Source organism: Perognathus longimembris, chromosome 22, assembly GCF_023159225.1.
Source record: "Perognathus longimembris pacificus isolate PPM17 chromosome 22, ASM2315922v1, whole genome shotgun sequence".
Lineage (NCBI taxonomy): Eukaryota > Metazoa > Chordata > Mammalia > Rodentia > Heteromyidae > Perognathus > Perognathus longimembris.
In genome coordinates this window covers 8216526-8235674 of record NC_063182.1, presented here as the reverse complement: position 1 = coordinate 8235674, position 19149 = coordinate 8216526, and the positions used below count along the sequence as shown (strand labels likewise).

The window sequence follows — 19149 nt, the reverse complement described above, 5'->3', positions numbered from 1 at the left end:
CTCCTTCCTTCTCAGAGCGTGCATGCACCTACCTCAGGGGCCGAGACTCTCCAAAGGGTGGTTTGTAGCCCCGTCCTCCCCCAGATAAAGCCCAGGACCCGGTCTGGCACCTACGGGGACAGTAGTGTGGAACTGCCTTTGCATGTTGTAATCTTTCTCTTTTCAGTAAGGAGTTAAAAAAAAACAACCCCACAGTTTCCTGATAGGCACAGTGGTAGAAGGGGTGATTTTAGCAGAACTGTCACAGCCCCAGAGATGTTCGACAGTCATGGGGCTGCTGGCATTCCTGGGACAGGGTTGGTGAAGAGAGAGGCTGGACCAGGGTTGAGGAAATGCAAACTAGGCCATTGTCCCGAGGCTTTCTGCTTCATGAACCTCTCCTAGACTGGCCTCTGTCCCAACCCTTGTACCCCAAGACCCCAAAAGGGGAAATGCAATGGTTGTGTTCATAGATCATCTTGCCTTAGTGATGTCCTCACGAATATGACAGCTGCCGGACTATTCCATATCCTTTCTGGCCCAAGCTGGTCTCTCTCCTTGGCCTGGTGCCTTCCTACAACTCTCCTTTGTCAATTAAAGTTTGTTCCCTTCATTAAGCAGAGCCCTGGAGGCCCCTCTGGTGGAGACAGCATCTCCTTCCCTGCTGCAGCCTAATTAGATGTCACAAAGCCAGCTTCTCCTCTCCCTTCTCTGTGCACCACGTGAAGAGGGCAGGAAATCACCTGAGGGCCACAGGGCTCACGTACGTGTGTGTGTGTGTGTGTGTGTGTGTGTGTGACAGAGCTGAACTCTCTTACCTACAGCTCCATTCAAAGGCATCAGATGCAGTTGGACAAGGCTGAGTGAAACAGAGTATTGGAAAAGGCAAAGCTGGAATTTGCAGGAAGGGCTCCCGCATGAAGGCCTTCTAGAAGAGAGCCCCTGTTCTTGGAGGAATAAGAAGGAAGTGACAAAACCCTTGCCAAACACAAGTCTTGGTTGACCAGGGTCTGTGTGTGTATGTGTGTGTGTGTGTCTGTGTGTGAGTACTGGGACTTGAACTCAGGAACCGGGTCCTATCCTTTAGCTTTTTCACTTAAGGCTAGTGCTCTACCACTTGAGCCACAGCTCCAATTCTGGCTTTTTGCTCAGTGATTGGAGATAATATCCTCGTGGACTTTCCTGCCCAGGCTGGCCTCAAACTATGATTCTTATATTTAAGCCTCCTGAATAGCTCGGGTGAGTCTGCGGCCATACCACCCTGAACGCGCCTGATCTCGTCTGAATAGCTCGGGCGACAGGTAGGACACCCGTGCTCGCTTGATAAAGGTCTTAGGGATCTCACTGAGGAAAGTTCAGTGATATGGAGGCTCTGGGCGGAGCTGAGGAAGGGCCCTGCAGGTTCTCCATTCTCCAAGTCACTGTCCCAATTTTGCTATCCCCAACTGGAATCCCCGGTGGTTAGGGCCTCCTTTGTGCCTCCCCTGCAGGCACGCTGCTCTGCGGGTGCCCCACCGCTGGGTGACCCAGCTCTGCCCTGCGAAGGGCACCGTCCCCGCCCTCCCCAGCTGCTTCTCTGCTGGCAGCAATGGGATCTAGGCGGCCACGCCATTTCCTCCCTGCCCGGCCTCCTGAGGGGCCTGTCCCGGCCTGCCCCTCATAAATAAGGGAACATGCGGTTCTGCAGGGGAGGGCTCGTGCCCAGGGCTTTGGGGGTAGCAGTTTTCTCCCGGCACAGGAAGGCCTGGGTAAGAACCCACAGTGTGGTGGGCACGGAGACAGACAGCACCCCGCAAGGATTGGCGGTAGTGGTGGGGGTCACTCTGCAGGCTGTCAGAGGTTCCCAGCGCAAGGGCAACTGGGCAGAGCCTGAGGGCCCGGGGAGCCTGCTGCAGGGCAGGTAGGGAAGCTTCTGGCCCTGGCCGCTGTGCTCAGAGTCCTCACCATGCCCATTGCTCCATCACTAACAACTCACTGCTGAAGCCTAGGGGCAGGATAGGTAGGACAAGGAGATTTCTGCAGGCGGGGCCCTGATAGGTAGGGAGGTACCAGAGACTCACTTCAGGCCCGGGTCCACCATACCTAGGTCTTATGTCTGGACTGGGCTACTCATTTGTCAAGTGAAACAGAAGCTTAAGCAGAAAGGACCTTGTTCGGAAGTCTGGACAGAGGGCCTCCTAGCCTCTATGCGACCTTGAACCCAGGACACGAGTGCTAGCCCTGCAAGATTCTTATCAATTCTACACTGGCAGTGGCTCTCTCCTTCTCTTCTTCCTTTTGAGGCTCTTAGGACCATTGGAGGGCTGGGTCTGGTGTTCACAAGACAGGGCATTCAACCCACTTAAGCCTTGGAAAGTGTTGCCAGAGACAACAGGGACAAGCTACGCAGGGCAGAGAACAGCTTAGGTTCAAGTTCAAGGTCATGAAGAGGATGACTAGGGGTCAGGCAAGCAGGAGGGACAGGGAACAGCAGGGCAGGAAGAGTTGGATGAGCCCAAAGATTATTCCAGGCAGGCTTTCTAGATCAGCCAGGTAAGGAATGGACAGTTGCAAATGTGTCCATGTTAGAACAATCATCCCAGGCTGGAGGCAAAGCTCAAGTGGTGGAGACTTCACTAGCATGCGTGGGGCCCTGGGTTCAATGCCCAGTACTGAAATATAAACAAAGTAGCAATCCAGGAGTGGTGGCATATGCCTGTAATCCTGCTACTCCAGCGGCAGAGGTGGAGGGAGGGACTGCCAGTTAGAAGCCAGCGGAGAACAGTTGAGAGACCCTATCTCAGAGGCTCTGGGGAGACTGACAAAAATACAATAAAATGGAAGAGCGGAGGCCAGGGCTCAAGCAAGAAGCCGCAGGTTCAGTCCCCCGTACCAGAGGGAGGGAAGCAGCCCCTGTAGACACTCACTGGGGTCAGGGGACCGCTAGAATTATAAGCCAAACTGGGTGTGTAAAGGCCACTTTTCTGGAGAAATGGTCAGGATGTTTACCAGACTCCACACCGCAAGCGACCTGGAGACGTGGGGAGGAGATGCACGTTTCCCTCAGGCGAGGGAGAACGCCTAGCACGAAGCCCAAATACACGAGACAGTCCCCCGTCAATGACGTCTGATGCCTAGGGGGGCCAGGAGGAGCCCAGGGGAACGGGGGAGCACGCTGGGGGGCTCGGAGCTCACTGGGGTCTCTTAAGGCACAGCCGTGGAGGGGCCGGGGATGAGCTGAAGAGGTAGCAGCTGGCAGGACACGCAGGGGAGGGGATGGGAGGGGAGGGGGGTGGCTAGGAGAGCAGTTGGAGGGGGGATGAGGACATGGCCCTGTAGAGGGAAAGTGTTCTGGATAAACGTGGCTCAGTGGTAGAGCACCTGCCTAGCAAGTGCAGAGATCGGGAGCTCAAACTCCAGGGGTGGTGGTGGTGGTGTTGCTTGGGGATACTTTGGCCAGCACGGGGAAACTTGCCTGACTTCCTGGCTTGGGAAGTAGCGGAGAGGCCATTTTCTACAGCAAAGAACAAGAGCCCTGTGAGCTCCAGCTCCAGGGGCCGGTCGCCGCTCCCTCGGGGGAGCAGGTCCTCCAGGGGCAGTGGGAAGGGGTGGCCTCGTGGGAGCTGGGTGGGCAGCCGGAATTTTCTGCCAATGCTGTAGAAGGGGAATGCATGGGACCCTCCCCCCACTCCCCACTTCTGAGGGCCTCCCGCCTCCCATCGAAATCCAACCCTCCCCAAATGATTTTCCGCTTTTGCCGCATGCTGAAGCGCCTGCTTCTGTCTTTGTCCCAAAGTCAGAGGAGGAGAGAGCTGGAGCTGGGCTCTGACCCCCGCCCCCCCTTCCACACCGGGAGGCGCATCGGGCACACAGCCCACAGGGCACGCCTGCTGGCTCTCTCCACCACTTCCTGTTGTAGGGAAGACGGGGAAGTCTCTAAAAATGCCTTCATTTGCATTTTGGGGGCACGGAGAGAAAAATGACATATTAGGAGGGGGTTGCAGGTTATCCTGGGGGTGGGGGCAGAACAGGCTGGTGGCACCCACTCAGAGAGGGGTGCCGCCTGGTCTTGAGGGTTGACAGAACAAAGGCAGGTGGAATATCTGCTTAGCAGGCAGAGAGGAGAGAGGAGCGGGGGTAGGGGGGAATAGAGAGAGAGAGAGAGTACATATGTGTGTGGGGGGGCTGCTCTTGGACTCTTGGCACGGGGCCATTACCCCAGCCTGGACACTCAAGGGCCACCCCCTTGGAGCACAGGTGCACGGTTAAATGATACTCTCAAGATGGGCTTCGGGGGCTCACACTTGCAATCCTAGCTACTTAGGAGGCTGAGATCTGAGGAGGAGCTCAGAGGTTCAAAACCAGCCCGGGCAGGTAAGTCCATGAGACTCTTACCTCCAAGTAACCACCCAAAAGCCGGAAGTGGAGCTGTGGCTCAAGTGGTAGACTACCAGCCTTGAGCTAAGTGACAGCACCTAGACCTTGAGTTCAAGCCCCAGTATGGGCACGTACACACACACACACACACACACACACACACACACACACACACACACACACACACACACCCCTTTCAAGGCATAGGAGGAAACTGTCCGAGGTACTGACTCTCCTAACACCAGTCAAGCCCATGGCCCCTGGTCCCCTTCTGTGTCCTGTCAAGTGTCAGCTCCAAAGGCTTCTTGGAGGCTGGGCCTTTTGCCAAAGCTGGCAGTTTGAGGGGCTTTTAGGTACCAAGCTAAGTCTTTTGTGGAAAAGCTTTAGGGACAAGCAAGGACTTCCACTGGCAACGCCGAGCTCGACAATCAGTTGCCTCCAACCATTCAGGGATGTGAATTGCTTAGTTCTCGTCCATGGTCCTCGATGCCTGGGGTTGGGTGTGGCCTGGGAGCGGGCGTGGGGAAGGGCTCTGTGCTCTGCCAGCTCAGGCCTCTCGTCGGAGGGGCGGGCTCTGGGTGGGAGGGAGGACACGGTGACGTCACTCACCTGCCGTTGCCATACTTGATTCGAATGTCCCGGCTTCGGTTCAGTTCCTTGCCATCCTTGAACCAGCGGTAGGAGGGCTGGGGGTTTCCCGCTGCTGCCTCGCACTTCAGCGCTTGCTTCTCGCCCACCTGGCCTGTTTGGCTCTTCATCTTCTTCAGCTTGGGCCGGGTGGCTGTGGGTAGAAGGCAAGTGGATGAGTATGGCAGTCCACCGACCCTGGCGGGCCCGGGAGCCCCCCCCCCCCGCCCTTCCTGGGGAGTTTTCTTTTTTTTTTTTTTTTGGCCAATCCTGGGGCTTGGACTCAGGGCCTGAGCACTGTCCCTGGCTTCTTTTTGCTCAAGGCTAGCACTCTGCCACTTGAGCCACAGCGCCACTTCTGGCCATTTTCTGTATATGTGGTGCTGGGGAATTGAACCCAGGGCCCCCTGTATACGAGGCAAGCACTCTTGCCACTAGGCCATATCCCCAGCCCCTGGGGAGTTTTCTTAGTGTAATAGAGCCAGCATTTGTAGAACCTGCAGCAAGATCAATGCATCAATGCATCAATCTCATGTTTTGTTGTTGTTCATTTGTTTTGTACCTGGAACAGTACTACGAGCTTTATATGAACACAACACACATTTATACGTGTGTATGTGTGTGTCGGTGCGTGCACCAGTAGTGAGGTTTGAACTCAGTGCAAGGTTGGTGCTCTGCCACCTGAGCCACACCTACACTTTTTTTTTGAGGTAAGAGTCTCATGGACTTTCCTGCCTGAGCTGGCTTTGAACCTCTGTGATTCTCAGATCTCATCCTGCTAGTAGCTAGGATTACAGACCACTGGTGCCTGGTTACATGCACTGATAAACTCTGAGGTGTATACATCCACGTACACATGGAGAGCCTGAGGCTCAGAGGTGAGGCTTTTTCCCTAAGGGGAAGTGATGAAAACGGGGTTCGAGTTCTTGCTCATGACCTCAATATCCACTACCTAGTTCTTGCCCACAAACTCTAGGCCTGTGCTGGGTCCAGAGGAAACAGAAAGAGCAAGATGGGGGACTGGGCTACCACTCCCAGCAAGTGCAGCCCAGCAGGGGGGCTGTGACCATGAATACCAGCGTAGCACAGCTCACAGGGCCTGGCAGTGGTGGAGCCCAAAGAAACTACCCTAGACCTAGGGTGGGAGGTCATTCTGCTCAGAGCTAAAGCAAGGGCTAGAAGGGGTTGGGGGTGTGCCAGGTAGCGGTCTAGGAAAATCACATATGGTCCTGAGCACCGAGTTGCCCATAGGGTGAGGTGAAGAGGCAGTGCCACGCTGACTGGACTAGGAAGACGAGCCTCAGTGTTCAGAAATTGGACGGATGCTATAGAGCCGGGCAGCTGCAGGGCTGGGACCAAAGCGCAGACGTGTGGATTTGCAAGGCGTCCGGCTGCATCCTGGTGACTTTTTTTTACATCCTCACCTCTCTCTGAAGGCTGGAGCCTCTGCACACATCCTTCTAGTAGCAGAAAGGTGGGTCTTACTGGGCCAAGGAGGAGCTGGGGACTCTGGGTCCTGCCTAAGCCGTCGGTCCTCCTATCGGTAGCCCAAAGCTCTGACAGTTGGCTAGAAATGGCTCTGAAGGCTGTCACGCCTCTGGCTAGAGACACAGGGGTCCGCCTGGTACTTAACCATGATAGCTGCTTGCTAGTAGGGAGGAAATGGAAGGGAGGTACCAGGCCAGGGAACACCACAAGAAAGCCTTATTTAAAAAGATATGGTTTTATATGAAATGACTTCGTTCCGTTTAGAAAATTACAAATGAGTAGAGAGAAGTAAACAAAATCATCCATTATGTCAATAGTCAGAAATCACACACACACACACACACACACACACACACACACACACAATCTTAAAAATACAGTTGGGTGCTGGTGGCTCACGCCAGTAATCCTAGGTACTCAGGAGGCTGAGATCTGAGGATCACAGTTAGAAGCCAGCCTGGGCAGGAAAGTCTGTGAGACTCTCATCTCCAATAAACTAGTCTGAAAAAGCCGGAAGTGGCGCTGTGGCCCAAGTGGAAGAGCGCTAGCCTTGAGCAAAAGAAGTTTAGGGACTGTGCTCAGGCCTTGAGTTCAAGCCCCAGGACCGGCAAACAACAACAAAACCCCAATGGGATCAGAACCAATCATATGATTCTTTCATTTATGTTATACTTTAATTTCCTATTAAGTATTAGTAGCACAATTTCCCAAACTGAATTCTGTAAGACACGAGAATCTCAAGACATGAACATATTAGCAATGTAAAGGGTTTCCCAAGGAAATGGGTTTGAAGAACGTGTGGGTGAACACAGTTAACGAAATAGCTTCATTAGGAAGATACTTAGAGAAATGAATCTCTAAGGAAGGGCTCTAAGACTTTTTTTTTTAGAACCCTTAATAGCATTTCAGGTGTTGCATGGAAGAAGTTTTATAACATAACTTACATATATGCATTTCTCTATATATGTTAATAGGTAATATATTCATACTAGTTCAACACTTTCTGGCACCTAGCCCTTTTTTGTATGAATTATTGTTGAGCAGAGTCTTACTTTGTTCCAGGGCCTGTTTCTGTACAGGAGGACAGAGGGACACTGCTCTGCTCGCTTGACTGGTTTAAACTATGATCCTCCAGATCTCACCTCCCTAAGTAGTTAGGATTATAAGTAGGAGCCACCATGCCCAGCTTCTGAGCATAGCCATTCAGTTGCCTTCTAGATGGCAACTATTTTTTTTTCTTTAATTGTTATCAGTTTCTTTGCTATCCTTTCAGAGATCTTCTATGCATACACAGAAACCCCCTGGCATTCATGCACATATTTTCCCACAGAATCTTTTTTCATACTTGCATAATATTCCTGTGTAGGTGTATCATAATTTATGTAACTGATTGCATGAGGAGACACTCACTCTACCTCTTGTTACAAACAACCCTGGGCGGCCATTGTAGTATAGGTAGTCTGGCTCTGGACTCAGACTGCACATGTTCAAGTCCACATTGTGCTACTCGCTAGTTTGATGTCCTCAGGTCATTCACTTAATTCTTTTGTGCCTCAACTGGTGCATCTGTAAAATACAGATGATAAACAATAGCTTTCACCTTGTGGGAGGACAGCTTCAAGGGTTGTATGAGATAATGCATGTGAAGCCTGGCACCCAGAGAGCATTTAATAAAGGTTAGCTCTTATTATTATTACAATCCACAATTATTTCCTAAGGTGATCTTCCTGAAAGTGGAATGGTTGCATCAAAGAGTGGCCAATCGTCTCCAGCTTCCCGTGCTGCCAAATTGCCCTCTGGAAAGGCCGCACTAACTCTCGCTCCCCCTTAGTGAATGACAGGACCTGTTTTTTCCACACCCTCACCATCAGTGAGGTATTTATCATGTGTTTAATCTCTGCCAATTAGGTAGGCAAAAGATAACGTCTCTTTGTTGTTGTCATTTGCATTTATTTGATTCCTGGGGAGGCTGAACATTTAAGTGTATTGGCCCATTGTATTTCTTCCATTGGAATTGCCTGTTCATGTCTGCAGCCTGTTTTTCTATTGAGTTGTTCATCTTAGTGATTTGTAAAAGCTCTTTATAAATATGAAGGTGACTGACCTTTTGCTACTGTGTTTTCTTCCCCCAAGTTATTTGCTTCTCACAGTTTAAAACACTGCTTCCTTCCTTCCTTCCTTCCTTCCTTCTTTCCTTCCTTCCTTCCTTCCTTCCTTCTTCCCTCCCTCCCTCCCTCCTTCCCTCCATCCCTTCCTTTCTCTCTCTCTCCTTCCCTCCTTCCCTTTCTTTCTCCCTCTCTCCTCCCTCTTTCACTCCCCCCCCCCCATTCCCAACTAGGTTATATGTGCACCAACCGAGAAGTTCCAATTCTGGAACTTCACCATTCTGAGTGTGACTGGAGTCTTTCCCCAGTAGCATTCTTCCTGCACCCCACCCCCTTCATCTGCGCTGGAGTCCCAGTAACACCTTACCACCTTTCTCAGCCCTAGATGCTGGTGGCAATCAACCAGGAGCTCCAGAAGTTGGGTAGGGACCAAAAGTACAGCCACGAAATGGTCAGACCGGTGGGTTTCAGATTCCTCAGGATTTTTTTTTTTTTTAACTATGAAGTGCAGCAACGTGCATGTGTTATCAGGGCACATCTCGGTGACTGGGGACGAATGGGCCACATCTGCACAGCGGGCTTTGCTCCAAGGCTGGTGATCTCATGGGTAGTCTACTGGTGACCTCCAGCCACTTCCCTTCTTTTTCTTGGGAAATGTGAACCTAGACAGCTCTTCTCAGGTCCCAAACCACGCCTTTCCTCACTGGGGTATGTTACTCTTTTCCTCCCATTCTTTCTTCTTTCTCTCTCCTTTTTGTGGCAAGACCGGGTCTTGAACTCGGTACCTGACAGTTTGGTCATTGGCTGGCACTCTACCAGCCGAGCTGAGCCTCCAACCCCAGGGCTGCCCTTTCTTACGGTTCTAACACAAGGGACCGCCTCCCCCCTCCCCATGGCCACTTGGCTCCCAGTGAGCGGGGCTGGGGAGTGTCCAGCGGGGACAGCCCGCTCATTCTTCCACTCTGCTCCCTGACAGGGGGCCTGGCAGAGGCGGCACACGGCCTCTGTCTCATGGCTGTGGGGTTGGGCTGGGTGTGTGCCCCGTAGGGAAAGCCAGCGTGCAAGAGCATCACTCAGAAGGCCTGGGCCCTTCCGAGGACCCAGGGCCACAGTCACTCTCGCTCCCCAGGGTAAAGAGGCCCTCCTATCGGACCACAGCGAGCCCATCTTAGCTAGCGGGAACTCTTAGCCACTTTGGCTAGGCTGCCTTCCCAAGGGGTCACTTGTTGGCCATTCACTCATTTCATTTCTTTCCAGTGAGTGACTGTACTCAACTCCGACGTGCCAGGTTGTTCATTGGGCACAGGGTAATGAGCAGGACAGACAGGCATCCTGTTCTTAGCAAGCTTGTCCTCTGGAAGGGACGCCGCTGATCAGCAGGTAGTCAACAAGAAAGGCCAGGCAGTGATAAGGTGGGAGTGACCTTAGTGAATTCATGGGCCAAAGGAGGCCTATGTAGTTGAAAGTGAGTGGAAGATGGGAGGGGCAGGAGGAGAGGCAGGCAGACCCCAGACGATGGGGAGGGGGGTGGGTGGGAGGGCCAGGGGGAGAAGTCTGATTTGGCCTTGCTCTGCCCTGCCTTGCCTTCTCTTCCCTCCTCTCATGTGCCCACTAGGAAAATCTCAGATTGCATATGTAGGTCAGATTATATTTCTACTGGATAACCTTAAAAGACCACAAAATAAAAGTAATCATATATTTGAAGCACGCCATGCCCCTTATAAATAAGAGTTTTCTTTTACAGCTCTTGAAGGCTTCTCACAAGAGTCAAGACAGCCAGGACCCAGCAGACCTTGTGAATTGCGTACTGTTTTTGCATGGAGGAAGTTCCTTGGTGGGGGCAATGGCGACCACATAACGGAAGGAAAGAGAAGAATGGCCACCAGATGTTCCTTGCCACAATGCCCCAGAACCTCTGCATTGTCACTTGTGGGCCGAGAGCCTTGCCAAGAATTGTGCAGCAAGGACTGGAGTGACCTTTTCAAGATGGCCCTGGATTAATTCTGCAAGGCATGATGGGGGGAACATTAGAAGCTTACCTGTCTTACCATCTGCATTGAAGCTCTTTCTCTACCTGAGCCATTGCTACTCCTCCTTCTGTGACTTCCCGTATTGGGTCCAGCACCAGGCCCTGGGAGCCCCAAGAGACAGCTTTTTTGAGGGGCCTCACATAGGACTGGGCTAGCTCTAGTCTCATGGCAGGGCATGAGCGGGGGTCAGTATTATCTGTGCTGTCTATAGACCCAGGCCCATATGGGTATGGCGGCCATCTTGCCAGGTTCTAAGAGGGTCTTGGGACCAGAGCGGAGAAAGCTGAGGAGCAAAGCATCCCTACTCCCCCAGCACGGAGGAGATCTGCTAGGGCAAGAGCCAGAGCTGCACAGGGCAGCCACTTGACCTCGACTCTGTCACTGAGCATCTACCGAGTGCCGACTCCAGCTCCTCTGCTGTGTCTTAGACAGAAATGACTAGCTTTACAGGGAGAGATCCAACCCCAACCCTCCAGAGTTTAGCTTGTTTCCTTCTGTCTTTGTTTTATTACAGAAGAAATACATTTTTTTTTGCTGTAGAAAAATTACACAATACAAATAAGGAAAAAGAAAACAAAACTATTAAAATCAATTCAGTTACCACCAGAGAGAAAACTACTGTTCACATTTTCAACTATCTCCTACAAGACATTTCTCTAAAATGCCTTAGATTCTACTTTCCCCCCCCAGTTAACACATTGTAAAATCATTCTCCTGAGGCCAGAAATACAGCTGTAAATCATTTTAATGGCTGCCTAATATTCCCTTGTTTAGATGAATTTGTTAGGCCCTCTCTCGGGTTCTCCTAATATCAACAATACTTTGGTAAACGTCTCCATCAATTCCGCTTTTCAGCCAGAGGGACAAGTAGGTGTCCCGAGGGAGGTGGGCATTTCCTCAGGAAGGCGGGGGGGGGGGGGGGGGAGGGTGGGCTCTCAAAGGCCCCGGATGCAGGGGGAACTGTGTCACCGTGACTTTCCAGTACCCTGCCCTTGGTTGCTTCCTGCTATCTCTTCCTATGGCAGGAGAGGGGGAGGTGGCCTAAGTAGTAATAGCCCTGGGCTATTGGGCAGTGCATCCTTCTCCTCAGACCAAGTCCTCTCGGCGGAGCCCCCTCCTCCTTAGGCTGGGGGGGGGGGGGCCTCGCTGGTCTGGCTCCCTTCCTCTTGGAGCGATCTTTACCTAAGCAGCCGGGGCAGGGCTGTCTGCGCTGGGGCCCGGGGAGATTGCCTTTGGAAGGATTCTTTAGGTGGGAGAATTTCCCTCGGTGACGCGCTGCATAAAGCCTCAGGACACATCCCGAGATGCCAGGCGTTGGGCCGTGGGGTGTGTGCGGCTGCTGCTTCCTGCCACCTCGTGCCAAACCAGGGCATCTGGTTGCTTTGTCTGCTTGACAGACAATCCCCAGAAAGCACCTCATTAAAGATGGCCACACAGCAGCAGCAGCACCACCACCAAGGTGCTCCTTCTGCACATCCCAGCCCCCGGGGCCGGGAGGCGCGCTGCGCCAGCGCCCTGACCTCATTCCTCTCGGCAGTGGGCGGTGGGTGCGGAGCCGACCGAGATCTGAGAGCAAGACGGACGCCCAGGCCGCGGCCAGGCAACCCGGGCCGGGCCGGGCAGACCTGGCGCTACCTCGCTCCCAGCCACCAGGGGCAGGGGCAGCCGGCTCTTAAAAGGGTTAATGATTCTCACCTCATGACTAAGACTGAGCAGGCTCCTTTGCCGGGCAACACCTGGAGACAAGGTGGCCAGTTTGCCTGGCATCAAAGTCTCCTGCTGTCCTGCTCCCGGCGGGCTGTGCGCCAGCCCCCCTCCCCACCCCTCCCCCGCCTCAAAGGGACTGCAGCCTATTGGAGGTTAATTACAGACTCGGAGTTCAAATGAGAAAGGAGAGGAAAAAAAAAAGTAAACGAAAAACACAACCGATTTAAGTGGACCCAGAGGTCTGCCCTGCAACTTGGGCAGTCAGGTAGCCTCCCAGGGCTGGCAGAGGGCCCCTGGGTGCGTATGGAACAGGCCTTACTAAAGGAATGTGCCCAGCTGGGCTTGCGGCACCTCTGGGCCAGCCAGGTTCAGCCTGATGCCTAGGCTCGCCCTGCCCTCTTCTTACAGCCACCTAAGAACTATCCTCACCCACACGCCTGTGATGGGCCAAGCACCCACAAGGCCGGAGGGACCGAAGTTTCTTATGTAGAGTTTCCACTGAGGCTGGGATGGGAGAAAGCCTCAAAGAGAGACGCTTTCTCCATGCAAGTGAGAGCCAACCCGATGCCCGGTGCTTCAGCCACGCGGCAGAGAAGGAAGCAGCGCTGCTGAGATGAAGCTAAAGGGGAGACACGGATGCTGGCCGGCAGGAACGGTAAACGAGAGAAGGGAAAGACAGAGGCATGAAGCCTGCTAATATCACGGCCAGCAGAAATGATTCTAGTACGGAGCCTCCCCTGCCCAGCAATACCAGCCACTGACGGGCACACAGCCTGACCACCAGGGCCAGCCCTAGTTGTCCCCCGCTCCCTGGGGCTGGAGCCAGGCATTGTGAGGAAAGCCCTCACGGGTGGAGCTCAGGTACCCCAGGCCCCCAGGGGGTCGGTCCCCTGTGCTCAGGGCATCGGCACAGATATCTAGAGCTACACAGCTGAAACCCCCAGGAAGCAGCACAGGGACAGAGGAGAGTGACACTGAGGATCACAGAGCCGCAGGCTCACGAGGACAAGAGGTTTGATGGAAGTTGGATGGACCCGAGTTTGGAGAAAGTCAAGACAGACACGGGGTTGCCAGGGGTCGTAGACCAGAGTGACTGTGAGGACACCCAAGTCTTACACCCAGTCTCCCAGTTCTTCAGCTGTCTGCCCCTTAGGTGGGCGGGTGAGCCTCTCTGGGATTCATCGACTCATCTGTCAAGCCCATGCTGACCATTTTAGGGGAGGAAGCAAAAAGGAGCTCTCCGCAGAAGGATCAAAGCTCCTGGTCATTCTGTTGCTCCTGCTGCTGGGCGCTGAGGTCTGGGACAAAGTGAAGATGACAGTTCTGGAAGGCCATGACCACCCAGAGCCAGGCCTACAGAGCAAAGCCGGCCTTGGGGCAAAATCTAGGGCATGACCAAGGAGAGCCCAGTGTGGAGGGGGCCAGCGGCAGGCAGGCAGGCCTGCGTCCTGCTCCCTCAGCTTGCCTGGGGAAAGTTGTTTCCGAACCTCTAGGTTTGCAGGATACCGTGGGAGGTAGCACCTTGTCTACCCAGACAAACAAGATTAGCTCCACTGCTGAGACGCAGGCACAGCCACAGACGAGGTGGAGGCCCGGAGGGTCTGCGGACTCCTTGGTAAGGAAAAGCAGCCTCCTGCGTGCACGCAGACAGACGCTAGAGCCGCACAGCACGCTTGCGGGGATTTTAAAGACAAAACAACATCAGAAGGCTTCACGGCGGTCTCAGGCTTTAGAGAAAGGTCATCCCACGGCTGCCCCCGGGGAGCGCTGACCATGTGCTTCCGGGTCTGCCTCTCCAAAGCCACCTACAAGCACAGAGGGCCAGGCACGGCGGGGGTGGGGGTGGGGGGGCTGTGGTCCAGGCAGGGGAAAGTGAGTCAGTGCCAACTCAGACGTGGCAGGTGGAGATCCGGCTTCTCCATCTCCTCTCCCAAGGCCGTTCTCCCACCTGCTGCCCTCTCTCAGTCACCTGGGCATCACTAGATGTTTCTCCTGACTTTCTCCGAAGGTCAAGTTCATTCAGCGTCCACTGTCTCTTGCCCCCCTAGCCTTCTATTGTTTGCCAAGCCCTGGTGATTGCCACCGTTCCATTCCCCCAGGCCCACCACGCCAGCGACACACCTTGCACAACACTAGCCACCCCTTCGAGGCCTTCTTCACTTCCCTGACACTAGAAAGGATGCTCCTCCTCACTACCACTTCCTTCCAGGAATGACAGGCAAACGAAACACAGAAGGGAGAGGGGCACCAGGCAGGCTGGGGCTGGGGTGGGGGTGTCACCCCACTGCGTGACTCCGTGACTCATATAACCAGTCAAGTGACTTTGTGTGTCCAAGTGTTAGCTCCATGTCTGAGAAACAGACAGTCCCATGCACCTGTGACAAGAATTAAATGGAGGCAATCTATGTCAGGAACTTAGCCAGGCACCTGGAATGGAGAGATAGCTAACGACTGGCAGCTCTTCTTAATCTAAATCCCTCAAGATCCCGTCAGATGCCACCGCCTTCTCTAATCCACCCAGCCAGGAGCAGTCTCGGGCCCCATGTAGCTCTCTCCTCTTTCATCTCTTCTTTCCAAAGCTGCTTACGACCGCCTGGAGCTTGGGGAGGGAACGTGGGATGCTCTCGGTCGCTGGCCAGAGGAGGCGCTGACCGCGCGTGCTCACACACAGGCTGGGCAAACCAGTGATGGGAGGCTGCACTGTGACGGACGGGCGCCTAGAACAGCCTCCACGGAGACTCCTTGCAAATGCTAGGCGCGGGTGGGGCCCCCCGACATCTAATCCCCCATCACTCCTCCCCATCTCGTCCCTCAACCCAAGCCGGCGTGTGCCCTGCAAGAGCAGAGAGGTGACGAAATCAAAGGCCTCGTGAAAGGATTCCCCTGGTTTAGCCAACCACTGCACCTAACCCAGGCAGAGCAGCACCTTTCTGGAAGACTGGCTCCCTTCAAAGAGGGGAGGGGGGGCAACGTAGCTTTCCACGTGCCGGGGGAAGTGACTCCAGAATGTTCTGTTAAGTCAAGTATGGATGGAGCATGCAGCCCATTGGGATGTGGAAGGTCCAGTCGCTGCGTGCTTGAAGCTGGGGGCAGCCTGGCTGAGCGGCGGTGCTCACACGGGGCGATGAGGTCCCTGATGGTGGTGTCTGGCGTGCAGGGAGGTACATCCAATGCTTCCTCTTCACTCAAGAGGGCGGCAGGGAGCTCAGTGGGACAAGTGAAGTGTGTGCTGGGCTTGAACAGTGAGCAAGGTTTGGTGAAGAGAAGGAAGAGCGGGCCAAGTGCCTGTAACCACAGCTACTCGCAAGGCTGAGATCTGAGGACGGCAGTTCAAAGCCAGCCTAGGCAGGAAAGTCCATGTGATGCGCATCTCCAACTAACTCAAGTGGTAGAGTTAGCGGCCTTGAGCAAGGGGACAATGGATGAGTCCTGAGTTCAAACCCTGGGACTGGCACGAGAGAGACAGAGACAGAGAGAGAACAGAGAGAGAACAGAGAAGAGAGAGAGCGAGTGAGAGAGAGAGAGAGAGCGCACGCCAGGCTAGGAAAAAGAACAGTTTTATAGGGCTAGGCAGTAAGGACACCGCACTGTGTAAAGGCACCGACAGAAGCGGTCCCCGCAGCTGGCGGGGCGCTCGGCCTCGGGAGGCGGTGCCCTCATTCTGGCAATGGAGCTGTCAAGTCTTTTGTCTTGTTGGAGTGTGCGCATCTGTCTCCGGGCCTCAGTTTTCCCGTCTGTACAGTAAGCTAGTGAATTAGAAGCTCAGAGCCACGACTTGACTCACCAGAAGCCACAGACCTCTGGCCAGGCTGAAACTTCTAGAAGCCTTTACAGAATATCTCCGGTTTGGGCAGGGGTACGTGCGGTGATTCCGAGACACAGCACACAGCTCTTAGCCGCTCACTACTACGCACGTCCTAACCAGCCAGCAAGGACAAGCAAGGGGCTTCTGATAGCCTTGCCCAGCCTGGCCTCCACACATGGGGGGGTGGTGGCTGGGGTCCAGATACTTCTGCCCCAGCCCCTCACTCCTTAATGGTTCAGACAACACCCAATGTCTTCCGACCTTCAGAAGCTCCACCGGGGGGCTCTGTGGTCTCTCCCTTCCGCATGTGGTACTGACTGGCACAGGTTAGGCGCCTCGCTTTATTTCCCAAGCCCCTGGGCTCTCAGCCTGCTCACTTTGCTCAAGTCTGCTGGCCCAGCCCTGTGCCCAGTCCTTTCTACTCATTTAAGTCCTCTCCACCCCATCTCCCCCCGCCCCACAATCCCCCCAGACCTCTTCAGACACTTCCCGTTGAAAGGAGTCTCTCCTCCCTCTCTTCTAGGTCAACCCTTTCTGGAGTCAACTTTGCAACTGGCACGAGGCCCTCTGTGTCTATTTTGTTCAGCAAGGTGACAAGCGATGAGGAGGTGATCCGTGACAAGGTTTCTGCCAGCACAAAGACCCCTGGTCATGGTGCACTGTGCTTGAGCAGGAAAATACCTGCGCTCCCCCCACCCCACCCCACCCCAAGGGGCTCTCTTCTGCAGGGAAGGGGCACCCTCTCAACCAGGGCTTCTCAGACTGCAGCGTGCGTCTTCATGGACTGGATGTGCAGTTTCTGATCCAGTAGGGCAGAGGTGGGCCCCAAGAACTTTCACTTTGAATAAGTTTCCATTTTGTTCTCTAAGTCAGGCTCACACCCGTTTTAACATTCGTCTTTTGCACAAGGGAATCCACAGGATCAGCTAACGGCTCAGAATGGTGCGCCATCTGGCTGGACTCTGGATGTGCAGATTGCTTTCTGGCCAGGCTAAATTCTGTCTTCCCAGGAACTCTTTCTTGCCTGTTGGTGCAGGCTCAGGGCCTCGGGCTGCCCTCCTGTGTCCGTGTCCATGGTTCCTGTTCATACCTGACGGCAGCCTTCCTGCTGCAAGCTCCTCTGAGGGCAGGGACTCAACCTGCTCATCTCTGTGTCCGCCTTGTATCCACCCAAGGGCCCAGGAAACAAATACCTGACTGGTTGATCGGATGGGGAGGGCCTGCTCCAACAAGTGGACCAACAAGGAGCTCTGCCTCTTGCGGCTGTGTCGTGAGGGGCACAGAATATGGAAGGGCCTGGAGCCAGGTGGAGGGGAGGCATTGCAGGGCAGACTTCAGTTCAACCTACCCTGCCACTAATTCATGGCTGATTGCACGAGCTATCCCTGCCCTCAGTCTCTCCATCTGTAAAGGAGGGATCCTAGAATCACCTCTGCGCTATGTGCAATCAGTGCTGGCATGCAGAAATGCCTGGCAACTGGTGGCTGCTCCCCCGCTTGGCCCACATGTTGGACATGGTCGTGACCCCACTTCTCACCAGGATTGTTCTCTTTCTGATGTGCTCCTAGGTATCATCCGGGCTGAGCTCAGATGCCACCCCCTCTGTCAAGTCCCCTGTACTCCCTTCTAGAAGAACAGCCTATCCCTGGCCTCACCACACGCCGCACATTTATGATTGTACACTCAATCCCAATCACAGACATTCGGGAAGGTTCTGTTTCTCTGCCCTTTCTGAAGGCAAGGGGTGTGGTTTATCCACATAGTAGAAGCTATGTTTTGTAGAAGTAGTAGAAGTGAATTTTTGCAGAGCTGAATCTACAAAAGGGAATGAAAGTGTATTGCCATTTGCGTAGTCACCAGGTGACTAGGGTACTGGGGAACTTGATGGGTGGAGGCTGGAGGAAGGCTAGGAAGGGGGCTCTAACCTGCCTGCTGCTGTGCGGGGAAAGGTGGGCCATCAACTCAGGAATGGCGGGAAAACAGGGCAGAAGCATGGTTCGCATGGGGTCTGAAGCTCAAGCTCAGAAGTTTAAAAGCCCCCTTTCCTACAGCAAGTGTCCTGAATGCCTAGTGGCCGGAGCAGAGGCGTAAAGGGCAGCAGGCCAGGGCAGCCATCTGCAAAGCCAACTCTGTGGCCAGGGTTGGGGGCTTCCCGCACAGGGACAACGGTGTTTCCTCCGTGGGCTCATTGCTTTGGAGGCTGGAGTTGTCCTGACTTTGCCCTGAAGCTCCAGACACCTAAGGTAAAAGACAATAATGGGGATTGCTCTGGGATCCGCCCATCTCTGAGTCCAAGGGACTCGGCTTCCCACGGAACAGCGGCTTCTATCTCCACTATCTCCCAGAGCCCACCCAGGCCGGACAGCCCGCCCTGGCCTAGGGGAAGGAAAGGCCCCGCTCAAACACTTTGTGGATTTGGGGGGAGGGCACCGCTGGTGCTCTACCATTTGAGCCACAGCTCTACTTCCAGCTTTACTGCTGGGTAATTGGAGATAAGAGTCTCTAGGATTTGTCTATCTGGGCTAGCTTTGAACCCGATCCTCAGATCTCAGCTTCCTAAGTAGCTAGGATTATAGATATAAGCCGCTGGTGCCTGGCTAAAAATCCCCTTAATTCCTCCTTTTCAAACAGTGTGTGATGAGCTTTCATAACATGTTTGTACTTTGATCTTTTAACTCTAGTCCTCTCTCCTTTCCTCCTCTCCCCCACAGCTCCCTCCAGAGTCCCAGAGTCCTCTTGTTACATATATGTCCCGTTAACATCCTCCTCCTCCTCCTCCTCCTCCTCCTCCTCCTCCTCCTCCTCCTCCTCCTCCTCATTTCAGGTCTGGATTCTGCATCTGAGAGAAAACGTGTGCTACTTGGCATTTTGGAGTGTATGCTCTTAAACTGTCCCCTCTGTTTAGAACCTGAGGCCATCATGTCCAATTTTACTTCTGTCCTACTGCTCCCCCCCTTCTCCCATCCCAGGTGACTCAGTGCCGGGTCCCGGCCTCACCGCTGTGGCAGTCGGAACAGCAAGGGCTCTCTGTCCCCTCTTCACCCCTCCGAAC

The 19149-nt window shown here is 54.0% G+C and overlaps 1 protein-coding gene across 5 annotated transcripts in view; it reads right to left on the bottom strand.

Moving 5' to 3' along the window:
- Nrg2 (neuregulin 2) overlaps positions 1–19149 on the bottom strand; it is a 180380-nt gene that overhangs the window by 29871 nt on the left and 131360 nt on the right. For all 5 annotated transcript variants that reach the window (XM_048331459.1, XM_048331458.1, XM_048331460.1 and 2 more), the window contains exon 2: positions 4945–5116. In XM_048331459.1, the coding sequence (XP_048187416.1) occupies positions 4945–5116 (172 nt within the window). The remainder of the gene's footprint in view (positions 1–4944; positions 5117–19149) is intronic.